This window comes from Melanostigma gelatinosum (assembly GCF_949748355.1).
Source record: "Melanostigma gelatinosum genome assembly, chromosome: 18".
Taxonomy (NCBI): Eukaryota; Metazoa; Chordata; class Actinopteri; order Perciformes; family Zoarcidae; genus Melanostigma; species Melanostigma gelatinosum.
In genome coordinates, this window is record NC_136651.1 from 20,510,601 (window position 1) to 20,536,173 (window position 25,573).

The 25,573-nt window shown below is 41.8% G+C and overlaps 1 protein-coding gene across 1 annotated transcript in view; it reads right to left on the bottom strand.

The window, feature by feature from the left end:
* slc12a2 (solute carrier family 12 member 2) overlaps nt 1-25,573 on the bottom strand; it is a 68,033-nt gene that overhangs the window by 876 nt on the left and 41,584 nt on the right. Inside the window, 15 exon segments of the mRNA XM_079290037.1 lie at nt 1-2,785; nt 4,224-4,291; nt 5,905-6,040; nt 7,822-7,908; nt 11,354-11,465; nt 12,813-12,935; nt 15,195-15,242; nt 16,707-16,853; nt 19,038-19,117; nt 20,580-20,686; nt 21,721-21,861; nt 22,969-23,080; nt 23,896-23,995; nt 25,162-25,277; nt 25,279-25,306. The exon segment at nt 1-2,785 is cut by the window's left edge and continues 876 nt beyond it. Of these exon segments, the coding sequence (XP_079146163.1) occupies nt 2,650-2,785; nt 4,224-4,291; nt 5,905-6,040; nt 7,822-7,908; nt 11,354-11,465; nt 12,813-12,935; nt 15,195-15,242; nt 16,707-16,853; nt 19,038-19,117; nt 20,580-20,686; nt 21,721-21,861; nt 22,969-23,080; nt 23,896-23,995; nt 25,162-25,277; nt 25,279-25,306 (1,541 nt within the window). The 3' untranslated portion in view covers nt 1-2,649.

The window sequence follows — 25,573 nt, forward strand, 5'->3', positions numbered from 1 at the left end:
TTTTGGGAGAAACGCAGAAAAATAAAAGTACATGAGAAGTGAATAGAACCCTGTTTTATTCCATTCGTTTGTGGCAGTTTGTAACTTAGAACCATGATAAAGCTTTTCTTCTTTTGTGTTTTACTCTCCTGTAGCTGCTGTCATGAGCTGTGCAATTATTTTCTTTAAAAAAAGAAAAAACGGCTGCATTTAGCAAAACATTTTCCTGATTATACCTCGGACATCTTATGTCTTCCAGAATCAAATGGAAGTATTCATTCTGCAGGGCTACACTCACACAGAACATTTATGTGCACCACTGACCTCGAGGTGTGTTCAGACAGACAACAAATCATCAAATAACGCAAATTATATCGCTCAACTGTTTCAATTATCCGACATCAGTTTACTGGTCTTTAAAGACCACACAGCCGTTCAATGTGAGCTCGCCAGCAAATCTGATTACCAAACTAAATAGCAGCTTCCTGTTCATTCTGTATTTTCTCAAGACAACTTCTTTTTTAGACCATACTGGTTTCTCTCTATTATCATGAATTGGAAATAAGCATTAATCATTGCTTTGTAGACTACGGATTAGAAGCCTTAAATTCGGCATGTTGGCCGTCACCATCTTGGTTTTTTGCAACCAGTGAGCGGAAGTGACCATATTTGGACTGTGAGCTGTAGAGGAGAGCTCCTTTGAACTGATTTTATAAGCAATGTTTGGACTTCTAAATTTCACTTTACATTCATTCTGACTGCACCTTTGGAATAAATACAACGTTAGACCTCCAAAAAGTAGCAGCTGTTGTTTTGGAACAGCAGAAACAAGTTCAAATTTGGGACGACGATGTCAGAGCTTTGTTGTCATCTGAAAATAAGCCACACCAAGTGTTCAAAACAATAATCTCTATATGACCATGGTAGAACAGGGCGATACGTTGAGCCATTTGAAATAGTAAAGGGTTGACATGGCCTTTCTTGGAGCCGTGGTGCCCTTAAAAAGGCTACAAGCCGGTGCCTAACGTCCCCTTTACATGAACTGAGGCGAGTAGATCCGTTCACATGGACATGGACTTTTATTACAAGAAATTTCGCAACACAAGCATAGAGGTATATGTTCACTCAGCCATGACACAATCTAAAGTCACATTCTTCCTGCCAGCAAGTGTTCCAGTGTGAAGCTCGCGTGTCGGTCGCTCTCTCTGCCCATCAAAGGCTTCGTAGGAACGGGAGACCAGCAGATGGCAAACAAGCAACAAGTCTGCTGTGGCACCAACTCTGGCAAAGTGGTGCCCGGTACTATCTGTTGAGTGACCACTTCGCCAGCAGCACACAGCAAGCGATGTAACAGACTAATGCAGGTGGACTACAGGAAGAAAATAAGGATGCCTATACAGTAAAGAAGAACAACTGTGCTGAAACACTTCTCATGACATGTAACCAGCGGGTCGCTATCTGCATTTACCCACAAACTGTCCAGCCAGTATGGCTTATAAGAGAAAAGGAACTCGTGACAATCGTTAGTTCTAGCGTTAAGGCAAGGTTTTAGCTAGCTTATTGGGTAGAGCAGTTTCTTTCTCAGGGGAAGAACCGTACATCTGGACACAGAAACACACAAGTTGCAAAAAAGAAAAAAGAGAGACTTCATTCAGTCAGTCAGCAGAGTGTCTCCACCTGCCGAGGCTAGTGGGAAAACTACGTTCACATCCTTTCTGACAAAGAAGAAGATCTTAAATTTCAGACCCATAGAAACATTTTTAGGCACGGTGCCTGAAAGACAAACTGCGTCATGTGTCGAATAGCTGAGGCTATCGTAAATATTCAACAGCTTTAAAAGGAAGACTCAAAAGGTGAATAAAAAAATAATGAAAAACCGCTATGGCCCGAAACAAACTTATTGATTAGGGTGAAAAGTGAAATGACAGAAAGTCTTCATGCAATCAAGTGGACACCCTTCATTAAATCCATGCAATCCACTCGTATAAATACAATGCTCCAACTAAGGAGTCACATTTAAAACTCAATAAAACTAACTAGTATCCACTAATATAATAGGTAATATTGTCAATCTGGATAGATAATAATTATGTCATCTGATTCAAGTGGAAGGCACATCCATAAGGCTTTAGAGGGTGTTGCTAAGCATTCTGCACGGTTCTCTCCCAAAGTTTAACGATAACAACAGGGTGATTATTGCTGCATCACAAAAAAAGAAGAAAAGGGTCAAATTAACGTGACGAGTATGACATCAAGATACTCCATATTGTGAGAACGACAATGAGAACATTGTGCGTGACTGCTTTGGAGCCTGAGAGCAATCAACTTTGTCAGAAAATGAAAAAATGTCATAAGGAAATAGAAGAAACTAGAGCTGCAAGAGAAAAAACCCAGACATCTTGGAATAAATAGAAAGAAAGGAGCAGAGTGGGCAACCTTACAACCCCCCCCCCCCCCCCTCCACGCTTTTACACATCTCAACCAATATCACTTCATTTTTATTCATATTACCAGCGTTGTTTCCATCAGTGGCTGTGTTTTTTACCGTCTCTGGAGTGTATGTGGTGCACCTTAGGTCTTGACTGGAGCTGGGATGTGTGTGTGTGTGTCTGCTCCCAGAGGCAGCAGAAGGGGATGTGAGACTTATAAACCTTTGTTCTCCGTGTGTATTTAAGAGTAGAAGGTGAGGACACTCTGGTGGTTGCCGCGCACCAGGAGGATGGGAGGCAGGTCCTTGGACAACACCTCCAGCCAGGCCATGTACAGAGCACTGGACACCGCTCCCTTCCTAGCCAGCGGCAGACTCCTGCAAGACAAAGAGGGGAGGAGATTGTTAGCTGGGCTGCTTTTGTTTTAATTCATTGGTACTAGTACTAACGGTTGATTTTAGGCATTGACCAGCAACGGTTGAGGTGGGGCACCGACCTCCGACCGTTGAGGTAACAGTCAGTAGGGAACAGCTAAACGCTGTGGGGAGAGTTTGTAGCTTGTGGGCTGCTGTTGTTTTCCTGCTAAGCTAGTTTAGCATAGCCTCCCAGAACACATGTGCATCACCAGAGTACAATGTTTTTCTTCCGTGGTGGGCGTGTCAGACAGCACGTTGTCTGTTACGTTGGGTGGGTTGCCAGGTTGAGCACAGTGGCTCCAATGAAAACATTATATTTCCCACAATTTAAGCTTCTGCATTTTCCAAATGCACTAGTATTATTCAAACGTATTGTTCGGTTTGTAAGCCTCGTACCGAACGGTTTAATATAAATACGTGTATTGTTACGCCCCTAGAAACAAATAACCGTAGCTGTGCGTCATAATGAGCTTATTAGGAGATGGTTCAACTGTAGTAGGACAGCACTGAAGGCCCAGGTATGAAATGCACGGCCCGCCACTGGTTGTATCGGACTTTGTCAGTTCATCACGTCCATTAGAGACGCAACGATGTATAACTTTCTCCCCTTGGTCTGACCCAGATGAACCCACAGATGCTTCTGGTCTCATTAGACAGAGTTACCAGAGTGATGGTGTGGCAGTAAAAGTGTTGGGTGCACTTGATAACTGCAGACAGAAGGTGGCAGCAGAGTTCTTAAATCCTGATGAATGCATTTGAACACAGTGAGGGTCTAATGGCAGAGTGGTTCAGGTGTGAATGCACACTTACATATTTGAGCAGCTGTTTTTACTGTGCCCAGTACGCCAATGGGAGGTTTTGAAATGAGACAGGATTTTATTGCTCTGGAAAGTTATCATGGTCACAATCCTTTCATTTTGCCAGGTGAACTGTAGAAACCCGAGGATGACCACAGGCATCTACCAGGTGGCAGGTGTGCTTTCAGCAGTAGTCGAGGCAGATTCAATTCTTTTTTTGTTTTTTTTGTTGAGGCCTTTTGTGCAAATGCAGTGGTGTCATTGAAATGATTGAGGAGACTGTAGTTTGCAAAGGTGACCGGCCACACACGAAGGGGTGGGGGGTGAAGACACTTTAGTGGTTATTGTGGGGATGGTGGTGGAGGCTTTCACACATGCTATGGGGTCACACTCAATTCTTCACACAGAAAATGACAGTTATGTGAAGAAAGACAACAAAACACTTGCATATGTAAACCTGCATTCCTGAGGTGACGAATTATTATTTTGAAAAAGAAACGTCAGCAGAGCTTAACTACTGTTATGGAAACTATTACTAAGGCCACCTGTGTTATTCATACAAAACACACACACACAGAGAGCAAGAGAGAGCAGCAGCTTACATGACGATGAGGTTGGCTGTACTTGAGTGCTCCTTCAGCAGCTCGTTGAGTCTGATCTGACGATTAGTCTGAGGAGCAAAACAAACAGAGGTACAGGTTGAAACATTCAGGTATCAGCTTACCAGACAACCATCACGAGCCGCTGCAGCACCGTCTCTACTGTGTTAGTAGAGCCGGCCACATCGGGCTGCAGTGGATTAGTATGAATGAATTTGATCTATATAGCAACTTTCAGGCACAGGATGCAGGACAAATGCTTTACAATTCAGCAGTTTAAAAACCATACACGAAGAGGAAGGGAGAACATAAATCTTATATGAAAAATCATATAAGATGTAAAACAGACAGCAGCTAATTATAGGCAATATTAAAACGATGCGCTTTGATTCGTTGTTTAAAACTGTCCAGTGAGTCAGCAAGTCACACATTTGAAAGTGTTTAGAGCGCAGTGGCTGGAAGTAGAATCAGAGGTTTCTGTGGTGACTTTGGGAACAGTTTAAAGGGCAGCTGTGAAGATCTTAGGGTTCCTGCAGGATCAGACAACGATGGAGTCTGTGATATAAAAGGGAGCGTGGCTACAGGGACCTGTGTAGGTTGCATAAAACAGGAGTTCTATCATCACTCATTTGAGTTTTTTGAAAGAAACCCTGGCAGCAGCACTCTGAATGGACCAGTAAACAAAGTGTTACAGTAGTCGACTAGAAACTAGAGCATAAACAAGCTTTTCTGCATCTTTCTGGCTCAGCAGAGGCCTCATCATCGCTGTACTGTGCAAACGATGACATGGTCAATGTAGGAAATTTGAGTGTAGAAGTGTGTTTCAAGAAATTATAATAGAAGTGTTTTATGATTCATAATTAAGAATTCATAATTAGTCATAATTAGAAGTGTTTTGGAAATACATAATTAGAATAATCATAAAAGTGTTTTAGGATTAGTAGCTAGAAGTGTATCTTAGTCGAATTTGTAGACGTGAAACTTGTGAAGCTTTTGCCAAAAGTTGCAAATCTTATACCTGATATAAACCTTATCTTTACATAGAATGTTTATCATAGAAGGGTTAAGCCATAACAGTCATTGAATGTATTTAGAGTGAGCCGTAGGGACAGAGAGATTTCTAGACAGGCAATTATAGATCACACCCGTGCGAGGGTCCTGCGAGGAGGAGGAGACGGTTGAAGTTAGCCAATGGGAATTAAGATAGACAAAAGGGGAGGGGATTTTCAAACTGTATGCGGGAGGACTGGAGAGGTTTTCGGTCTCTTTGTCCTCCTGAGATGGGATCAGCGGTGGTTCCCGACTGGGATGATGGGTAAAATGCCTCTCTGCGCAGAGAATATATATCTGTCGATATTGTTAGTAGTGTACTTCACTGTGTAATTGTATTAGCCTCAGTAGGATTAAATTCTTTTGAATTGTAAACCAGTTTTGGTAGATTTATTAAGAAGCGACGCCACTGAAAACAGCAGTTGGATCATGCGCTCCGGCCTTCTCTCTGTGGGGTAGATTCAAGCCTCCACGTCAACAAATTAAAATGAGCTTTAAAAAGTCCGAACCTAAAACAAACCCGAGGTTGCTCACTCCGCTGTCCGCTTCTTTTGTGAGATGATGTAATCATTCAGAACTTTGCTCAGCATCGACAAAGTCTTTAGACTCCTGAAATGAAAAGAAAGGTGCTGACCTTGGCGCGGTAGAGCTCCAGCTCGTTGTCGGTGATCCTCCAGGGCTCGCTGTCCTTCAGCCTCTCGGCCGCCTCCTGCTCCATGTCGTCTTCCTTCAGCCGATACGGCTCGACCATCTCCTCGAAGGCCGACACGCTGCACGACAGCCTCATGTTAGTTCATGCCAGCCTTAAACAACACACTTAGATTGTGCTCACTCAATTATTGTGTTTGTTTTTATGTGACAACAGAAGATGAGATAGAACTGAACAGGTTTCAGTGGTTCAGTCTAGTAAATTGCAAGGTCATATCAACCGGAGATTAAAAGCCTAACCCGGTAACTTGAGTCGTATTTCTGTGGTTCTGTCCATCGTTTTTATCAATTATGACGGCGCTATCAATTAGGGGTGGGGGAAAATCGATACAGCATAGTATCGCGATATTTTGCGTGGCGATATTGTATCGATACACGGACGCCAAGTATCGAGCTTTTATTGTATAAACTATAAAAAAAGAAGCGTTTTTTCTTTTTTTAGAAAAATCAAATCAATTGCTTTCAGTCCACTAGATGGTGCTGAGTTGTTTTCTGGTGAGGTCAGCAAAGGTCCCGGGTCAGCGTGATTGGTAGGAAGTTGGTCAAAACAAAGAGACATCTGACCTCACAACGGCTCATGGGGAGAGTGCAGCGCATAACTCTCTCTGCCCTCCACAAGTTATACTGAGTTATATAACTCTAATATCCTACTTATACAAGTTATAGTTCATATACTGAGTCCACACCTTTGCATTTAGTTCAGTTGGACTATGTAGTAATACAAACTGTTCAGTTTGTCAGGTTCATGCAACATTTATGACATTGTTGGTCGGTCTGTCTGCTTGACAATCATATTCTGCTGCAATAAAAATGATTGAAGTGAGATGAACAGACTGAAAACGTGATCTTATTAATAAAACATGTTGACACAGTTCTCCTTTGGGGACAATTTGAAGTTGAAAAAAGTAAAAAAAAAAAATCGCAATATATGCCTATGATTTCGCAATACTCAGAATATCGCAGTATCGTGATAATATCGCAGTATCGTGATAATGTCGTATTGTGACCCAAGTATCGTGATAATATCGTATCGCGGGACCTCTGGTGATTCCCACCCCTACTAATACAAACCCTGTTATCTTAAGGTTAGACTGAAAGAGCTGAAATGTTAGCAAATAATCCCTCATTGCAAATAAAATTGGAATCGGAATGATTACTTAAAGTTACAGCAAAAAGATGAAGCAAAACTGTTATGGATCCACATGAACAATGTGGAGAATACCAGACAACTCTCTCATGTCATCTAAATATGATCATTTTCTGTTCAACGCAGACTGATGTAACCTGAGCTCATTGGTCCGATTGTCTGATTCTACCGACGTCCGGAGACAAAAACAAACATTCTTGCTTTATTGGAATATTCAGGAATGTGTTGGTCGAAGCCGTCTCCATATCCCATTTAGCACATCAACTCTATTTCATCAAAAGGTAAAAAAAACACCTGAATGGAGTGTAAAAACTTTTTTGTGCAATTGAGGAAGTTCAATAAAAGTTTGACATTTGCAGTTTTTCTAATGAAATATAAGAATGGAAACACGGCTAATGACAAAGAAGCTTCCAAAAACTGTATTAACCACGTTATGAAAATTACTTTTTTACCATCAGTCTCCTGTAGACACCCATTCAATCTTCCATAGCTACTTCCAGGTTCAACTTTGACCTCCCCTACTTAACCTAGATGTGCATACACCCAATTTGACAACGTGATGGAAAATGATCCCATCAGTACAAAAGAATCATGAAGAAGTTCTGGTTTCATTCACTAATCAGTAACAGTGGCTTCTACTCGTGGAGTAGAAACGTTACTTCTGAAGAATGATTGTGAAGATGGTTGAAGACTTACTGCTCCTTCTTGGGCTTGGTGTTTATGTCTCCCAGCACGGTGATGTCTGAGAAGTCTATCCTGAACTTGCTCAGCAGAGTGGCCATCCTGCACGGGAAAAGCAAAAGAAAAGAGCTTTGAGAAAAATACTGGAAACCAGCTGCAAGACATTTTCAATCCAAGGTAGTGTGGACAGAGATAAAGCGCTGAGTCATCCTGGAGGCAGGTGGGACAGGCTTTACTGGGAGCACTGTGGCATTCTTTGTATGCAATTCATTTCCTTTAGCTTCGACTTCAAAGAAGCTGATAACACTTATTTTATAACCTCAAATGTGTGATTTGCAGCCAAATAAAACACATATACGTTTTCCTATTCACTATGAAAAGTATTGAAAGTGAGTTCTGCGGAGGTAAATAATGTTTTTGATGTGACCCTGAAGTGAATGAATTAAAAGAAGGCAGGAAAGTACAATCACAAATCATGAGGGGGAAAATGATAAAAATAGATTTTTATCAAATACTGCAACTACTTTCCTGTTGGTAAAAAATAAATAAAATAATGTAATTAAAGTGTCATTCATTGGTTCAAATGGTCAATTTGTAGTTTTACAGTAAACAAATACAAAGGGGACGTCAAAGTGCACGTAGAGCTGTGCACTCGCACACAGAGATAAAAGGCTGGCTGCTAGCACCAAGCTAATTTTATCCAACAACAGGAGGTAGGAGGCAGCTGTAGGAGACAATGAGAGACACAGACAGGGGTGTGGGGGAGGGGGAGAGAGGGTGAGACATGCCTACTGGAAAAATGACATCCTTTTACATGTGAATAAGCTTATTTGCTTTCTTTCAGGGAGTAAAATGAGATTCTGGATATTAAGCTGTGTTTTAAGTTCAGAGCTGGAGTCAGGACATGGTTAGCCTAGCTTAGCATAAAGACTGGAAGCAGGGAGACAGCTAGCCTGGCCTGTGATTGGTCTCCAAACAGATCACATCTCTGTCAGCAGCATATAGCTCAACACAAGGTCCAACCTATTATCACAGATAATACTGCAGTTATAACATGGCTCTGATTAGAACTGGCTGGACTCAATGGTATGGTCTGTAAGAGGTCGGTGTATATACAGGACTTGGCCGAATGATACATTACCTTTAGTGATTCATGCTAGTCATCTGTAGCCTTTATCACTCACCTGCTGCACCCTGCTCTTTTCTTTTCCGGCTTTACGAGGATCATTTCTCACCAACGTTCACGGTTTGATCTCCATATTGAGGACATTTCGACAGAGATAATGCTGGCTAACATTAGCTGATCTGAGTACAGATGCTGACTAAGTTCATTGACAAACTAAGTAGCAAGTGCTGGTATAAAAAGGTCCAGATTTATGAAAGGCATAACATTATAAAATTAGTTTATTAACATTGAACGTGTCGCGTTTCCAAATTGCACCAAATTCAACACCTTGAGTTCCCAGCAATACTTCCGCTAAGTAGATCGGATCTCGAGATATGTGAAGGACACACCCACATGCAGACGGACATGAAGGACTCCTTGTTGTAGTTAGATACTGATCACAGATTTGTGCAGCTTCCTGAAGTCCTCAGTGAGGACGTTGTCAGGTTTGGAACCTTTGTGCCTGCACAGAGCTGAATAACAGTGCTCACCGGCCACACACACACACGGCCACACACACACACACACACACACACACACACACACACACACACACACACACATCCGGCTAGTAACTCAACCTAAAACCACAAATGGTAACTTTGATATTTCTGTCCATTCACAGATTAAACATACAAGATACTGCATGTTAATCATAGACCTCCAGCAGTGTTGGTAGGGTTTGTTTTTAAATGTTGGACAGAGGCAGGCTAGTCGTTTCATGCTAAGCTAACCATTTCATGAGATAAGATTGATGTCAATATTCTTATTCACTGTAGGAAAGAAGGCTATTTCTAAAAGGGTGAACTTTTACTGTAACATCAATAAACAGATTGTTAACAGTAAGGAGACTTGATGGGAAAAGCTTCTCCGCACAACAACAAGGAAATGACAGCTTGTAGTTGCACACTATCTTCGGATTAGGACTTAATCCAGAGGGAATACAACCACAAAGCAGACAGGATGTTCACTTGATGTGCTGTTGGTCCAAACAGATGGCTCCACTACTTAGTTTGTCTATTCTGCAGCCTCCTGTAAAAAAGGACCATACTGGTAGGCTTTCTGAGTTTTCAACACTTTCCACAATGACTGTAAATGCAGACAAGTAGTCTCAGTTCACTTCAATCCACTACACAGTTCAGTGTGCCGACACTTGCTGTCAACTAAACATTCAGTTACAGTTTAGTCGCCTTTACTTCCTGTGTGCGTGAAGTATTTGATGCTTTTCACACAGCACAAGTCCATTTTCTCACACAGTGAGGAACTAATGTAGAACAGTTAACGGCACGGCGTGAAAACAGGACACTGACAGTGCAGGACGGACCAGACAGCAGCACCGTAAAACACTGGTCGCACCAGCCGCTGCTTGGATTTGGATGAAGCCCTCGTCTCCATGATAGTGAAGGACACACAGCCCTTCAGTATTGTGGATGATGTTGGATTCAGGGCATTTGTGTCCAAACTGGATCCCGATTTAAAGTAATAGGATTTTTCAGCCAAACAAAAGCCACCGAAGCAATAAAACGACTGACCTCCGAGTGTGCCACCATTATACGGTCAAAACAAAGCAGAGAGGAAATCCCCCAGGCTTCCACCTCTCATGATGTCACAGGAGGTAATCTATTATTTTACATTTTGAGATCAATTATTCCGATGAGAACACTTAGTAACGTGATCTGTGGTTTCCTCTTAGGTAGCAAACTGTGGCATCGTTTAGACACCAGCGTCATGGAGGCACGGAAGACTCAAAATGTAACAGCAGATGCCACTGTGGAGGTCCAGCGCTACCTTTCCGAGCCAAATATAAGCAGGCTGGAAAAGCCTCTGGAGTACTGGGAGTACCACAGAACATACAGCTTCTGTAGTTCTGCAGACAAACCCGTCAGTGTTGGTCCAGCTGAGGAGAGGAGAGTGGTGCTGAAAGGAAAGCGCATGTGTGTATGTGTGTGTTGTGTGTACATGATGGGCAGAATAAAAGTAATGGCAGTAATCTATAATCATACGCACCAGGGCTATCACAGGGTATGCCAAAATTATATATTTTTAAAGTTTGGTAATAATAAATATGTTTTAATAATTTCATTATGATTATAACAATTACCATAATAATAATTTGTATCATTAATTATTATTACTGTTATTATCATCACTATAATTATTGCTATTATTATCATTAACATCAACATTGTAGTTGTAATATTTCTTTTTGTTTTTGTAGTGATCAAAGGGTTTATGTAATAGTCTCAAAAGACTCAAGAGTTCATTTTTACCTGCAGGTGTGGTACATGTTGCTGCTGGTGAATGTACTATAATATCATACTATCTACTCATGTTAATCTTCAGCGGATGACAAAGCCGATAGGGAGGAGTCGCAGTACTTACGCTCGGCGGTCATGGTCGATCCTGTTGATCTTGCCTCCAATGAAGACGCGGATCTTGCAGTCCTTCCACCTCTTCTTGTTGGTCAGCAGGTAGGGGATCAGCAGGGTCAGACCTGGAGGAGACACATCAAAAGGCTTCTTAGCACGGAGCTTCGGTCACGTCAACACTAAACACCTGCTGGCTCTCACTTGGTGGATGTTCAAAGGTAGAGAATACAGACATTGTCGTCCAGAGCAAGATCACTGGACTCTGAAACGACAGCTTAGCATGAGCATAGGAGCAGCGGACGTGATGGCGATGAGCATGTGTCACATGCCACAGTGTGTTGAACACGAGTCATGCCTCTGGCTGTTCACATCTTTACACCCTGCAGGGCTGACAGACGCCCAGCATCACTGTGCCAGTAAAGAATGAGTCATGTCAACATATTGGCTCCTTCAGGTCCACTGATCAACACCTCACCAATAGATTTGATCTTCCTAACAGCTGGGGGGATTGATTTGCCGTCTTCACTGCTTCCAGAGCTCATTAAAGTCTGTCGTGCATTAATGGCTGAAGCCGTTGGGGGGGGGGGGGGGGGGGGGGCAACCCCACCTCTGTCTCAAAGTCTGAAAGGATCCATGTGCATGTGATTAGATTGTATGATAATCAATATATATATATTTTTTTCAAATACAAATTAAGTTTGTATTTATTTATATGGATACAGAGGACATAGTTACGAGTTGCTAAGTCATAATAACTGCTTTCAGGGGTTAAACAGTGGTGGGCCGTCAGGGCCTGCAAGGCCTTCTCTGCTGGCCTAAACACAATCACAAAGCTATATATATATATATATATATATAGAGCTCTCTATCTATCTATATATATATATATATATATATCTATATATATATATCTATATATCTATATCTATATATATCTATCTATATATATCTATATATATATCTATATATATATCTATATATATATATATATATATATATATATATATATATATATATATATATATATATATATATATATATATATATATATATATAGATAGAGAGCTCTATATATATATATATATATATATATATATATATATATAGAGCTCTATATATATAGAGAGCTCTATATATCTATAGAGCTCTATATATAGAGCTCTATAGATAGATAGATAGATAGATAGATAGATAGATATATAGAGATATATATAGAGATATATAAGATACATTACCTGCCAACAGAATTATTTGAATTTGGCAACAGAAAGGTGATGCATGGTTGCCCGCCTGGAACACGCTTCTAGAACAAACAAGCTGTGGAGTCTCGCTGGTATAAACAACAATAATGTTGCTTGGTTTCCTTGGTCCTCAGGCGTTGCCTCTCCTAACCGTTTGGACTATGTTTGATCTCATGCTTCTGAACAGACAACCCGATGACCTTCGCCATGGGACGAATCCCCCAGACTCACCTCCGTCATCAAACAGCCACCAGACGTCCACGGTGCTCTTCCCTTGTTTCTTCTGGAACTGCTGGCTGGCCTCCAGCAGCCTCTGGTCGGACACATTCAGTGGGGCAGTCGGGCTCTTCTTGTCTGCGCACACAAACGACACCAACACAGCAAAAGCTCATTTAGTCAGCTGTAGGGACTCTACTGACCTGTTAGGAGTCCTGAGAGTGGAACAGCAAACTTCTCAAAGGGACAGACTGTGTGTAGTTCATGGACTGTTAACTGTTCAGTGTGTCTGTAGGATTACGCTGCCTTGAGTGACAGTAAGACTATTGCCGATGATGTAAGCACTAACAACATATCACACAATAATAGTCATTAACCCTCAGCTCTACAGTTGCGATCGGTGTTTCCCCTGCAGGTCTATAGTTTTAGGAGTATGGATTTTGGAGTTGTTATTGCCTATGGAGTTAAAACATCATCCAGTACCAGCAGTTCTGCTTGTTTCGGCACATTTTCCAAAGCATCAAGGTAAGGAGGGGGAAGTCACAGACTCCTAGCTCTGAGGCAATCTGTTCGTTTTCAGCTTTAAGAATCAGGAAAACATTTCATAGGATGTTTTTACATTGATTCCAGGCAGCCACAGGTACTGCAGTATGAAAAACACCTTTCTATTATTGAAAAGAGATGATCAGCTATAGACTCGTCACTGCTTTTACCTTGGGTATATTCTTTTTATGAACTGAATGAAATATATAAACAGGTCAGAGAGCAGTTGTCAATTTTCCAGAGCTCAATATGTTGGATCAATTGGATTTACAATGACAAACCGTTTACTGAGAAAATGCAGCAGTTGCGATCAACAGATAAATGTTTGTCTAATTGTTTCAGTACCCGTTCACATTCAGGGTAGGCTACTTATTAAACCAGACCAAGTAATGCTGGAACAGTGTTATCTGGAAGGCCTTTATGCATGGAACTTTTCATTTGGAAGAGGAAGACAGATGCTGTGTCTTCATTCTGTTGTACAACATGTAGTACAACTGACTGCTTCTCTTTCACGATACATTGCAACCGAACAGAGCACACAGTGCTGCAGGAATGAGTCCTAAAAAAACATGTTTGCACTTCCAGTTTATGCATGGAAGTCAGTGGAAGTCAGTGTGTTTTTGGTTAGAAGCCTGAAATAAGGCCTGAGGTTCACACAAGCCGAGGAGATTTTAACGTTTTGTAGTACGATATAAAATACTTTAGTAAATACCGCACTTTAATTTTCAACGTCAGTTTTTTTTTACTTCTGTTGATTGCATTTACATTTTTAAAATCATAAAAGTGGTGTTCATCTGGGAAGATTATCTTGCTAAACAAACCATGAAAGTATGATAAACATATATTATACATATTTTCTGCAATAATCCAAAACCCAATAGAAAGGCTTTTTTTGTACGATTAATTTGCAGGTTTTTGTCATGAATACTGTCACACAGATCAGGAACATTACGAGGTGAAGAAGGGACAAGCTTTCTTTCAGAACGAGCTTTCACACTGTGAATAAAGGAATCAATCAGGTTGTGCGGCATCGAGCTGCTCCTGTATTCATGAATAACACGGAGGCTCCTTAGTCCTAAAACAAACTTCATTACTGCTTCTTACCTTTGCAAAGGCAGCTCAGACCAGATACACTTCTACCACTCTTACCTTTCACAATAAAAGCCTTAGACATATATAAAATCGCAGGAGTGTATTTCGCATCGTCTTGTTTCATCGTCATGCCCCCTTGTGTGTAAAGGCCTTAAGGGTTGTTCTTTTAAAAAGTTACATAAAGCTCTTTTATGTTGGAAACTAGTCTTCTGACGTATAGGTGATTTATTTGAGTGTTTGATTAATGAACACAGGGGAAACACCATCAATAGGAAAGAGGGAGCAGCTCAGGGGTCAGCTGGAGACATGAAAACAGGAGAGCAGTTTTCATCCTGGAATAGAAAGCCAGAGACAAACTGTCACCTCCAGAGCGACAAGAAGCAGCAGCAGGCGAGAGAGACTGAAGACAGGGGGAGGAAATTGAAATGTTGGCACACGCTCACAACATTAAATACTCAAGACTTGGATTGAGTTAAAGGCACTATCACACAGCACAGCTTCAGAGACTGGGCTTGAGCTACAAGCTGGCGGCTGTGAACAGGAGAAAGAGAGGAAAAGACTAAAGGTTATTCCCCAAAGCCAGCGGGGCAGAGACACGAGACAAGAGTCAGCAGGGAGCGGGAATGTGTGTTAATACAAGAGCAACTCTAAATATACAGTGAGAAATGAGGTGATAGAAAGACGACGGACGGGGATAAAGATTTTAAAAACAAAGCAGAGAAAGAGAGGTTTTAAGGCAACACAATAAAATGGATCTCCTGCCTTTTTTCAACAGAGGCTGAGTCGTAGCTTTGCCGTCCTCGTCCTCATCTGGGAAACGAAAAAAACACAACGAAGAATTGAGGTGAAATGTTGATTTGATGTGCCATCAGCACAACCTTGGTATATATACCAAGGCTTCTGACTCAGGACTCCACATGAAGTGGAGTACAACAGAAAGTCTTCAGTTATAATGCTTCATGCCAACAGGCTACTGAGGGTCATGGAGAACAAGAAGCCTGGCACAGTTCAACTTGCTCTCTCTCATTTCTGGACCCTCTCGATAAATCAAACTGGTTCATTTTGCTACGCACTTAGACATGTGAAGGGTATCAAATCCACATGAATCAGTTCTAATTCTCTAAGACACAGCTTGGATCACAATGAAAGTGCCACACAGTGAGGAGCGGCAGACTGACGAGGGGCGACTTAATGAGGGCCCAGGTACAGTCTGAGCTCAGGCTGGGAATAAGAGGATTACCCAAATCAAGGCATTCATCTTCCCTTCACCAGTCCGGCATGTTCACAATGTGTGTGGCCCCTTCATTAATTACCACTACCAACATACACATACATGCCTATTCCTACATCACAGTGACGTGATAAAAACAAACATGCAGAAGCAATTACAATTAGTATTTCTGTTCAGATGACTCAGCGATGTGGTATTTATGGGATGGGTTCCGTGGAAAACAATTGATCAAATAACTATTAAACATGGAAGTGGAGCTGAACAGACACACGTCCCAGCTGTGACTTTGATGATGAGTGCTAGAAATGGTATTTTGTTAGCGCGGTTTGTTTTACAGATTTAATATTGTTACCGAAACTCAAATGTACAGATTTCATTTTGGCCTGCATGCAGCAGTACAGGGCTTTGGAGTTCACATGTGAAAAGCTTCAGAAACTATAAATATCAACACCAAATCATCGAACTGAATCAAGACCCGATGACGCCTGGTGCTCCAATCTGGGAACACTTCCTTTGTTTGCTGGCTCAGCGTTGCGCGTCTCTCTCTCTCTCTGGCCTAACAAACTGGGCCCAGTGGGACGACTGGCGTCATGGGTCACTGGGGAGACTTCCTGTCAGGGCAGTGTGATTGTGTGTGTGTGGGTATGTATGTTTTTTAGGGCGATGTTTGTCGTATTATTCTGCGACTTTCACATTCTGCCGCGGTAGAACGAGAGCCGCCTGAGAGACACAGAGACAGCAAGGGTGTAGGGTCAGCATATTTTCACATCTAAAATAGTTGGTGATTGTTGCAGAAACACGGGAAATACTAACCTAGACCAGAACCACCTGCATGAATATTTCGGCAATTGCCGGATCTTGGGCTGACGGGGGCCAGTTAGAAAATGTAAACATATCACCCAACTCTACTTCCTCATTCATGACCTAAACTGGTGTTTGAGTACCATAAACACACGCATACGAGTGCTTTATTATATTATAAATGATATACATGTGTGTGTGTGTGTGTGTGTGTGTGTATATACACACTGAGGCAGGCTGACCTTTCTGCATAGCCGGACTGTTCTGGAGGCTGGTGGCCTTGGACGACGGCTTGGAGGAGGAGTCTGCGTCAGAGTCTTTGCTGGTATCTATTGACACAATCACATCTTTCATCCCAGAGGACTTCTCCTGGGAGGACAGCAACTCATCTGGGAGGAAATAAGACGAGGAGAGGCAAAATAAGATGGTGGGAAGTAGTGAGTGAGTGAGTGTGGGGGTGAGAAAAACAAACAAGCAAACAATTAGAAATCAGACACACTTTTAGAGATGACCAATCAGCACACAGGAAACCTTAAGTGATATAAATAAACAGCATCTCTTTTGAATTAAAGGGTAATTCCAGTGATTTAACTTTTCACTTCCAGAAGTCTCGATGACTCAAACACCGCCGGATCCTACATTTCCCAAAATGCAACTCAATTAGGGATGTACCAATCAAGTTGTTTGTCGTTTCCTGTAATATTGGATACCGGCCCATGTCTGATCTGATACTTCTATTTACCTAAATGATGATTAATGTATCTGGCACAGAGCCGTGACGTGAGAGAGGATGTCTCACTCTGTTGGAGTTGTTGGAACTACAGAAACATGCAACTGGACATTGGTGTTAAAGACGTGCTGCGAGTAGGAAGGTTTTAGGGACGATGCATGCGTTTGGGAAGCACCACTGGGTAAATGACACTTGGATTATACCGTTAAACAAGTTGTGAGAGAGTTCGGAAAACAATATTTTGATTTACTTCAAGTCATCAAGACTCTTGTTTTTTTTAAATTCTTCGTTCACCTTAGAGGCACGAGAGAAAAAAGTTCCCTTCTGGAATTCACTCCTAAGATGATCATTTGCACATCAATGACTCACTCTGTTACCTTGAAGTATTCCTTTAACCAGACAACAAACCACGAGCATCTGGTTTCCAGATGCTCACAGAGTGAACACAGCAGAGTCATTCTAACTGGTGAAAGTAAGGGTCACTGCTAGCCCGCATGATGTTGGTACGCTGCTCTAAGCTAATGATTATCAGCGTAGCAGTTTAGTGAATCCATGCATTTTGAGTCGCTTACCAGAGCTGCCAAATCATGTTCCACATTCACACACACGATGTCCACGATGCATCGAGATGCTGCACCGCAGAGCCGGCTGTAGTAAAGCAGAGCCGCGCCGCCTCACTAGCAGGTTGAGTACTACAGTACAGTGAAGAAAGGATCGGATTTTGATGGCCTGTGTTTTAGCCAGTTAATCAACATCTCGAGGGCCAAAGCACAAAACCTCCTATCTGCAGAATTTTCTGATTGCCGGATTTCATTTTGGATGATGAGAACAAGGAAGGCTGTTCATATTCAGTCTGTTTTAAAATAATCCCGCCCTTTATTGAAACTTAATTTAGAGCATCATGTTGTAGAACCTCTTCCAACTTGCACCAAATGATGGAAAGATTGCAAAGATCCCATCTGCAAAATGATCCAGGCATTTTTCAGATAGGAGGTTTTGCTCTTCGGCCATCGATATGCACTGGTGCATGTATAGTATAGCGCCTCCTAAAACCAGCTACTGTATTATTAAAACTCTGAATTGATAAAATGGTTTAAAGTTAGTATTGAAACTACAGTGGGATACTATTTATGGGTTTATTGTAGGCCAGTAGTCCATTCTTAGATTCCCTGTGATGCAGACTCGCTCACTAAAACACTGAGTGTCCCACAGACTAAGACAGAGCCCTGCAGACACACATCCAGTGACTAATGACATATCATTAGGTGACTGCTCTTACTGCTGCTGTACAGACACTTGTGGTTTGTACAACAGGATGTGTGACTTAGTGAATTCATTATGAATGTTCATACGTACTGTTCTCCCCCTGTGGGAGAGAGAGAAGTGCATACGTGATCTTCGCCTCCTTGCAGTTCTCGCATTCAAAGAACTCAGTTCTTTTTGTTGTGTTTTTGCTGTTGCAGCCCGCTCTGTCTCACAGGTGCTGAAGCGGTAATTTCATTCATCGCACTGACCAATTTTTTACGTTTGTTATAAATGTGTTTCTAAGCCCAGATTGAGCTCACACTGATTAAATAAACAAGAGATACTGTCAAGTTGCAAAATGGGAAATGTAGGATCCAGCATTTTTTGGAGCTTGACCCCTACTGTAACCCGTCACTCATGAAAAACACACTTCAGCTGTTTAGTGCCACACGTCCATAAAGGTTGGGAACTTTATGGACGTGTGACACCAAATAGCTGAAGTGTGGTTTTCAGTTCATGTTGTCATTATAAACTTTGATTCTGTTCTATGTGACCCTTCTCTGGAAGTGTGTAGTGTGTGAATGCATGTGTTGGATACCTTGTCCCTGGATGTGGGACACATCCAGTCCTTCTTTCAGTCGCAGAATGACAGCACCGAACTGGTAGTCAAAGGACTCGCTGAGAAGAAAATAAAATACTGAATAAAAAGATTCATATCAGCGGCGGACAGAATGAAGCGGGACATGCTCCACTAGAGAGACACCAGAAAAGACATTTTAAAAAGGAGACAAATAAGCAGCGTTGAGAGGACTGCACATGCCAAACAGCAGGTTCAAACATGTGAAGGTCAAACTGCTCGCTGGATGGAAAGTAAAGGGCGCATTGCTGAGCGTATTAACTGTGATTTTAATGTTGTCGGGCTGAACCATCTCCGACCTTCGGCTCTAATAACATAATCCCCACACTTTACAATCAGGAACTCATTCAGCTTAAGTCCTTCACTCAGTCTCACATGACTTGAAACAGGATTTTCACCAACACTGCTCTCCTGAGTGTGTCTGTAGAGTCTGTGCCCATGGGGCCCCGGGCCCCACATATATATACACACACACACACACACACACGGGGTGTAACGGTTCAAAAAAAGTCACGGTTCGGTACGATACAGTGGAGCCACGGTTGGGTACGTTTCGGTACAGTAGAAAACTATAAATGCCAGAGAAATGTACTTGATTTTAAAATATATTTATTCATTACAACTGACATCATGAAGTTATTCTTTGACTTTGAACAATGATGGAACTATACCTGAGTGACTCATTTTCTGGGGTGTCTTCTTAGCAACACATAAGCATCAAAAACTAAAACTGCTCCTTAATGTTATGTAGTATTGTTACTTACATCTTGCAAAAGAGATTTTTAATCTCAATGGGACTACCTGGTTAAACAAAGGATTAAAAAAAAATAAAAATAAAATGTATTCAAACGTATTCGGTTCGTCATGCGTACCAAACCGTGAGCCTCGTACCGAACGGTTCAATACGAATACCGTTACACCCCTAATATGTACCAATTAGTTTCCCTTTTTTCTCTTTCGTGTATTGCTCCTTAATAGAGCAAAAGTATTTTTGGCACCTTGTATGGTAGCCCCCGTCATCAGTGTGTGAATGGGTGAATGACGACATGTAGTGTTAAAGAGCTTTGAGTGGTGGGAAGACGAGAAAAGAGATATACAAGTACAGTCCATGAGCCATTTAGTAATTGAATTACTAAACGAACCACAGCCCTATTTTAGAACAAGTGATCATGCTGAATGATGTCAGGAATTCAAATAGCAACACAACCCTTCAACCGCCTGACATAAAGACTGAGGAAACAGAACTAAAACATACTATAACCTATATACTATAACGTATGAGGAGACATGCCTATGGGCCGGTCTGACCAGATTACCTCCTTTTCTATTACATTGTTTTTTAAAGTCTAAGTTGCTACACATCCATGATTCTGGTGTGACTGAATGGGTTGAATTCTTTAAGAAAATGTCCACCCTGCTGCCCAAAAGTGTATCAGAAGCACCAGAATGTATCTGGAAGAGTTACTCCAGCTTAGTGGGTCTCTTTGAAGGAGCTCCACTTACTGGATCATGCTGATGTAAGTCTCCACGTTCATCATGTCTCCGTCCCTCCAGTCGTTCTTGAAGCCCAGCACCAGGGTGTTCGGCTTGAGGCGACCCAGGCCCGCCGCCTTGAGAGGGGCAAGAATTGAAAACAAATTCACTCCAAGGCTGGACACATTCCTAGTGATCATTGTTCATTCCAGAGCAGGAAATGAAAAGTGAAGGCATTCTGTTGGACCGTTCAGCCGGTTCCTGGTGCCAATTCGTACGAGAGTCGCTCTCAGGCTGGTTAGCACTGCCAGCTTTTAACATTTGAGATGGAAACTCTGAGTATGACTCCACTCTGTGAGCACCATGAGCTCTACCTCTACTTCATAGGTACATTGTTTCCATCCAAATTAAAATAATAATACCAATATATTCACCAAAAAATAGGAATAAAAAGAAATCTGAAAATGTTTCTCACCAGAACGGCACACAAGGACATGACCAAATGTTTAAGAGTTATAAAACTAGCTCTAATTAAAAAATGGCCTCCTGTGATATTTTTCCACTATTTCTTCCTGTTTGATAAAAAGGAAAGAATAAATATGTGAGCTGAAGATTTACATCTTCAGTGTGAGTGGGCAGGGTAGTATCAAGAGAAGCACACTGTTGGCATGGGCCTTTTTAAGAGAGCTGTATGCGATTATAAAAATATGAAATAAACAAATCATTTAAACTTTTATTTGAAATGCTATCTTTTTTTTAATATGTGCAGCCTAATGAGACCATGTGTGTGATACTGGGTTGTAAAAGGAACATTTCATTGATTTGATTTGAGATCATTTGAGACTGTTTAAGGATATACACGGCCCAAACTCAATAATGTTTATGGCCTCTTCCACAATAACCTGGAAACACAAATTCAAAACGTTTCTCTGTGGCAACGTTTTTTTATACAATTGTGAAAAACGTGCCATTAGAAGCATGTGCTTATGAACAGCAACAAACAAGAGGAAACTGAGCCAACACAGCTGTTAGTTTTTGGCACTCGCTGCACTCAAGGCTTGAACAAAGCGTCCTGGGGAGAGCGGAGACGGCTACGGGCAGAGCCTTTACTCAGCACTACCCTCCAGAGCGACAGAGGCTGGATCCATCTGACACGGAGCCGTTTTCATACCTGGAGCAGGTACTGTGCACCCTGCCTCATGTCCTCGGCGAACACCGGAGAGTAGAAGGCCTTGGTCTCGTTCTTCAGTAGCCAGCGCTGGTACCGGGCCTGGTCTGTGGCCAGTTCTTTGAAGTTTGGTCTTCTGTAGCCCTGTGGACACACACACACACAGCAAATATAACCAATCCCAAAGCCCTACAGCTCCACATTAACGAGGTCAGCCGTCACAGAATGCTTCATTACATCAGATCACAGACGGGAGAATTCAACCCGTAGAACAAAGTGCCGCCATGAATCTCCTCGTCAGGGACTTTGTTTATTTCCAAAGGAAAGCTGCTCTTCAGCCAGGAAACTGGATGTAATGCCATTAGCTGACGAGGTTTACATCATTTAACTTGGAAGCAATAGAAGCAGGCGGGGGGGGGGGGCACTTGTGGAGGACGGCGTGTTCCACAGAGCCAGGGAGCCGCTGGACTGCACAGAGCCTGCATTCATCCACTCAAAATGGCCCTTCCATTGTGAAGCAGCCTGGCAGGGGATTTGTTAAAAGGCTTTTTACAGCGAGGATACGGGAGTGGAACAAACACTGATGAGCTCATTCATGTGCTCTAAGGTGACTCTGAGAGAGTTATTGCAAAGACGGGTAAGAAATCACACAACCGTGATGACGATGATGTTTCAAAGGGAAGAATTCATAAATAATGAATTTACATAGAGCAAGAAAATATTGATCAGTAGATGAATGTTCCCAAGAGTCAGTATATCTCCAAATATGAACTTATATTCATCTATATATGCTTCATAATGTCAGCTGATTAGTAAGAAGAAATGCCAGTCAGGAAATGTCAAAGTTATGTCTCCATCACAGTTTAGAAAACCTCAAAATGAATATCAGCCAATATATTGCTGGTGGATATATTTTTTAAATTCTGCAATATTGTATTGTATACAATATAATGAAAACTTTCCTGAAAGCATGTAGTGCTTTGGCTCAGACAGAGCAGCAGTGTGCATGCTCTGGTTGTCATGTTACTGAATTCATATTTAATGGGATGCTGGTAAAGGAGCTGTACAGGCTGCTGAAATACAATCCAATGAACAGGACATACTTTCAACTTAAACATACCATAAGACTTTTTAATGTGTATTTCACTAAAACAAGTTATACACACACACACACACACACACACACACACACACACAATATTTCTAAAAACCGAAGAAGACAAAGAAGAATTAGTAGTAGTATCTACTCACCGTTCGAATATGACCACAGATCATCAGGCCTACGTTCTTGGTGAAGGAGTGGACCAGATCCAGAAGAGCTGGACGAGAGTTGGGGTAACCAGTCATCACCAAACACTGGGGTCTACAGACAGACACAGCCAAGGGACAACATGAACCCCTTTCTACTATTATTTATATACGAGTGAGTGTGTATATATTATATAACTCTTTCATAGCTTGGCTTTTACAGCATTCCTAGCTGTTAAATCGGCTGACCTTCACAGTGACCTCTAGCCATCTGAGCACAGGACAGAAAAAAGAGAAACAGGAGCGGAGTAGCGCACATCAAAGCAAATATCTTAAGCACCAAGGGATTTAATGGAGGCGGTGAGAAGAGACAAGAGGGAGCTCAGAGGAACCCACTGGAGATGCCTTTTAATCTCCTGCTGGGTTTGCTGCCATGGGAACAGCCCAAAGGCACATTAGCACTGATACGTCCTCAAACACACCACATGTGCAAGCATTCAGAGACAGAACACATGTAGCATGGTGGACATAGAATAGTAATAATACCTGCTTTAGCTAGATTTCAAATTCATGGATCATCAACAGAATTGATACAAATCAATGCTATTAAATGAGAGATAATCTGTGTATCAATAATTGTTGTAATACCATTTTTTCGAATATGGTTTCTAATTCCATCATCGATTTTGGACACAGCGATCGTTCTTTACAGAGCTGATGATGGGAGTAGCCTACAAGGGAGGAGTGTACAAAACCATGACTATTTATTGAATAAGCAGAAAATATGCTGTATCGGGAGATATATCGTCATCAAGATATGAAATTATACCACACGGTCTGATAAGATACTGCCTGGTCCAGCTTTAATCATAGTAACTACAGGAGAGTTTAGTTAGTTGTTTAGTAGGGGCGCTTCTTTGTGTTTAGTACCTGAAGTTCTTGATGTGGTCCTCCACTCCGCTGAGGTGCAGAGTGTGGGTCAGGGCCTGGTGGTAGGTCAGAGCCTGGGTCGACGAGCCCCAGTTCACATCTGGTGGGGCGGACGCATGCAGACAGAAACAAACAGTGCAGTTGGGAAGTGTGTTTACGGGTCGTCCTGCTGGACCAAAGGCCGGCTGACCCATGTGGTGTTACAGGCAATGAGAAGGCCTTGTATGTGTGTGTAGCTGCATGTCAAACTGAGTGTGCACACAGGTTTGTGCTCGGAGCTGCAAGGCCAGCTTTGTGTTCGAGGAAGTGTTGGGGGGGGGGGGGGGGGGGGTGGAAGAACTTGACAGCTCAGTGTCGTGTAGCAGTGTGATTTATTAATTCAAACTTTGCTTACAAGTTTGTAAAGTGAACAGTACTACATTTTTGGAAATGCAACAACAGATGGTCCCGGTCATGTTCAGTATGTTATGTGTCCTTTAACAAAACATGAGAGCGAACCTTTATACGTAATCTACAGTGGCAGCACACAGATTGTTGGACTGAGGTAAAACAATAAATAACACCCCTTCAGCATAATATGTTGATGCTGTGGTTACACTATCGGACATTTGCTTTACGTTTTTGTTCTGAAAAGTAAAAGCTAAGCTAGACTCACTACTTCCTGGATTTAGCATAGTTTGGTACAAAGCTAGCTAACCCTAGTTTACTTAGATGAATTATTGTGTATAAACCACATAGACATTTAGCTTATTATCCAAATATTTCATTAGCATCTTCAGCCTTCTATGCTAACATTTTGGTTTATTTACAGGGGCTAATGTTTGCCATCAATGTTTTGTTGTAAAAAGGAATATGCTAGTTTACCAGTGCTCCTCCGCTATGCTGACTGACCCTACGTATGAGCACAGAGCTGCTGGGCTAATTCATAAATGGTTATTTACCTAAAAATAGCTAAAAATCTGCATATCCTTCTTCATGAAGTCATAATAGTCACACAGCTCGTTGGACAGTGTATGTTTTTCACTTTAGGTTAAGCTAGGCTAGGCTAGCAGTTTAACCCTCACCTTTTAAAATGAGTGCAGGTTACTGAAGCCAAATAACTCAAACAGGATTTTTTTTAAGTGGGATATGAATTTAATCATTTTTTGTCAACCATCATAGATTGTCATATTAACGCCACTATCGTATGCTGTTTTTGTAATTATAGCATTTTAAAAAAATCACTCTGTATAAATGTTCGTTTGCACCAATGTGTGAAAAACTCACCTGGCTTCTTGTAGCTGACGTAGATAAAAAGAGCCAGAACGATGACGTTGGTCATGAGAGCGGCCCACCAGTTGATGACGAACATCACCACACAGCACAGTATCGCTCCAGCCAGTGTTGTAGTATTTGAAGCTGGGACGCCATCCTACAGCACCCATGAAAACAAGTCACCACATTGCAACAGAAGGGGATCGATATTCAAAACATCAAAAAGACTCAAACCACTTGTATCACAATGTTTGCTAAATTAATATTTATAGTAAGCTGAGGAAATGCACTTCATGTTAAAGTCGGGTCAAAGTCAGATGTGTTAAAGACTCTTTAAACTTGGCCAAATGAAGTTAGACCTGCAATTCAAAGACTAAAATCCTCCTCCATGAACATTTTACAATAATTGTCATCATTAACATGG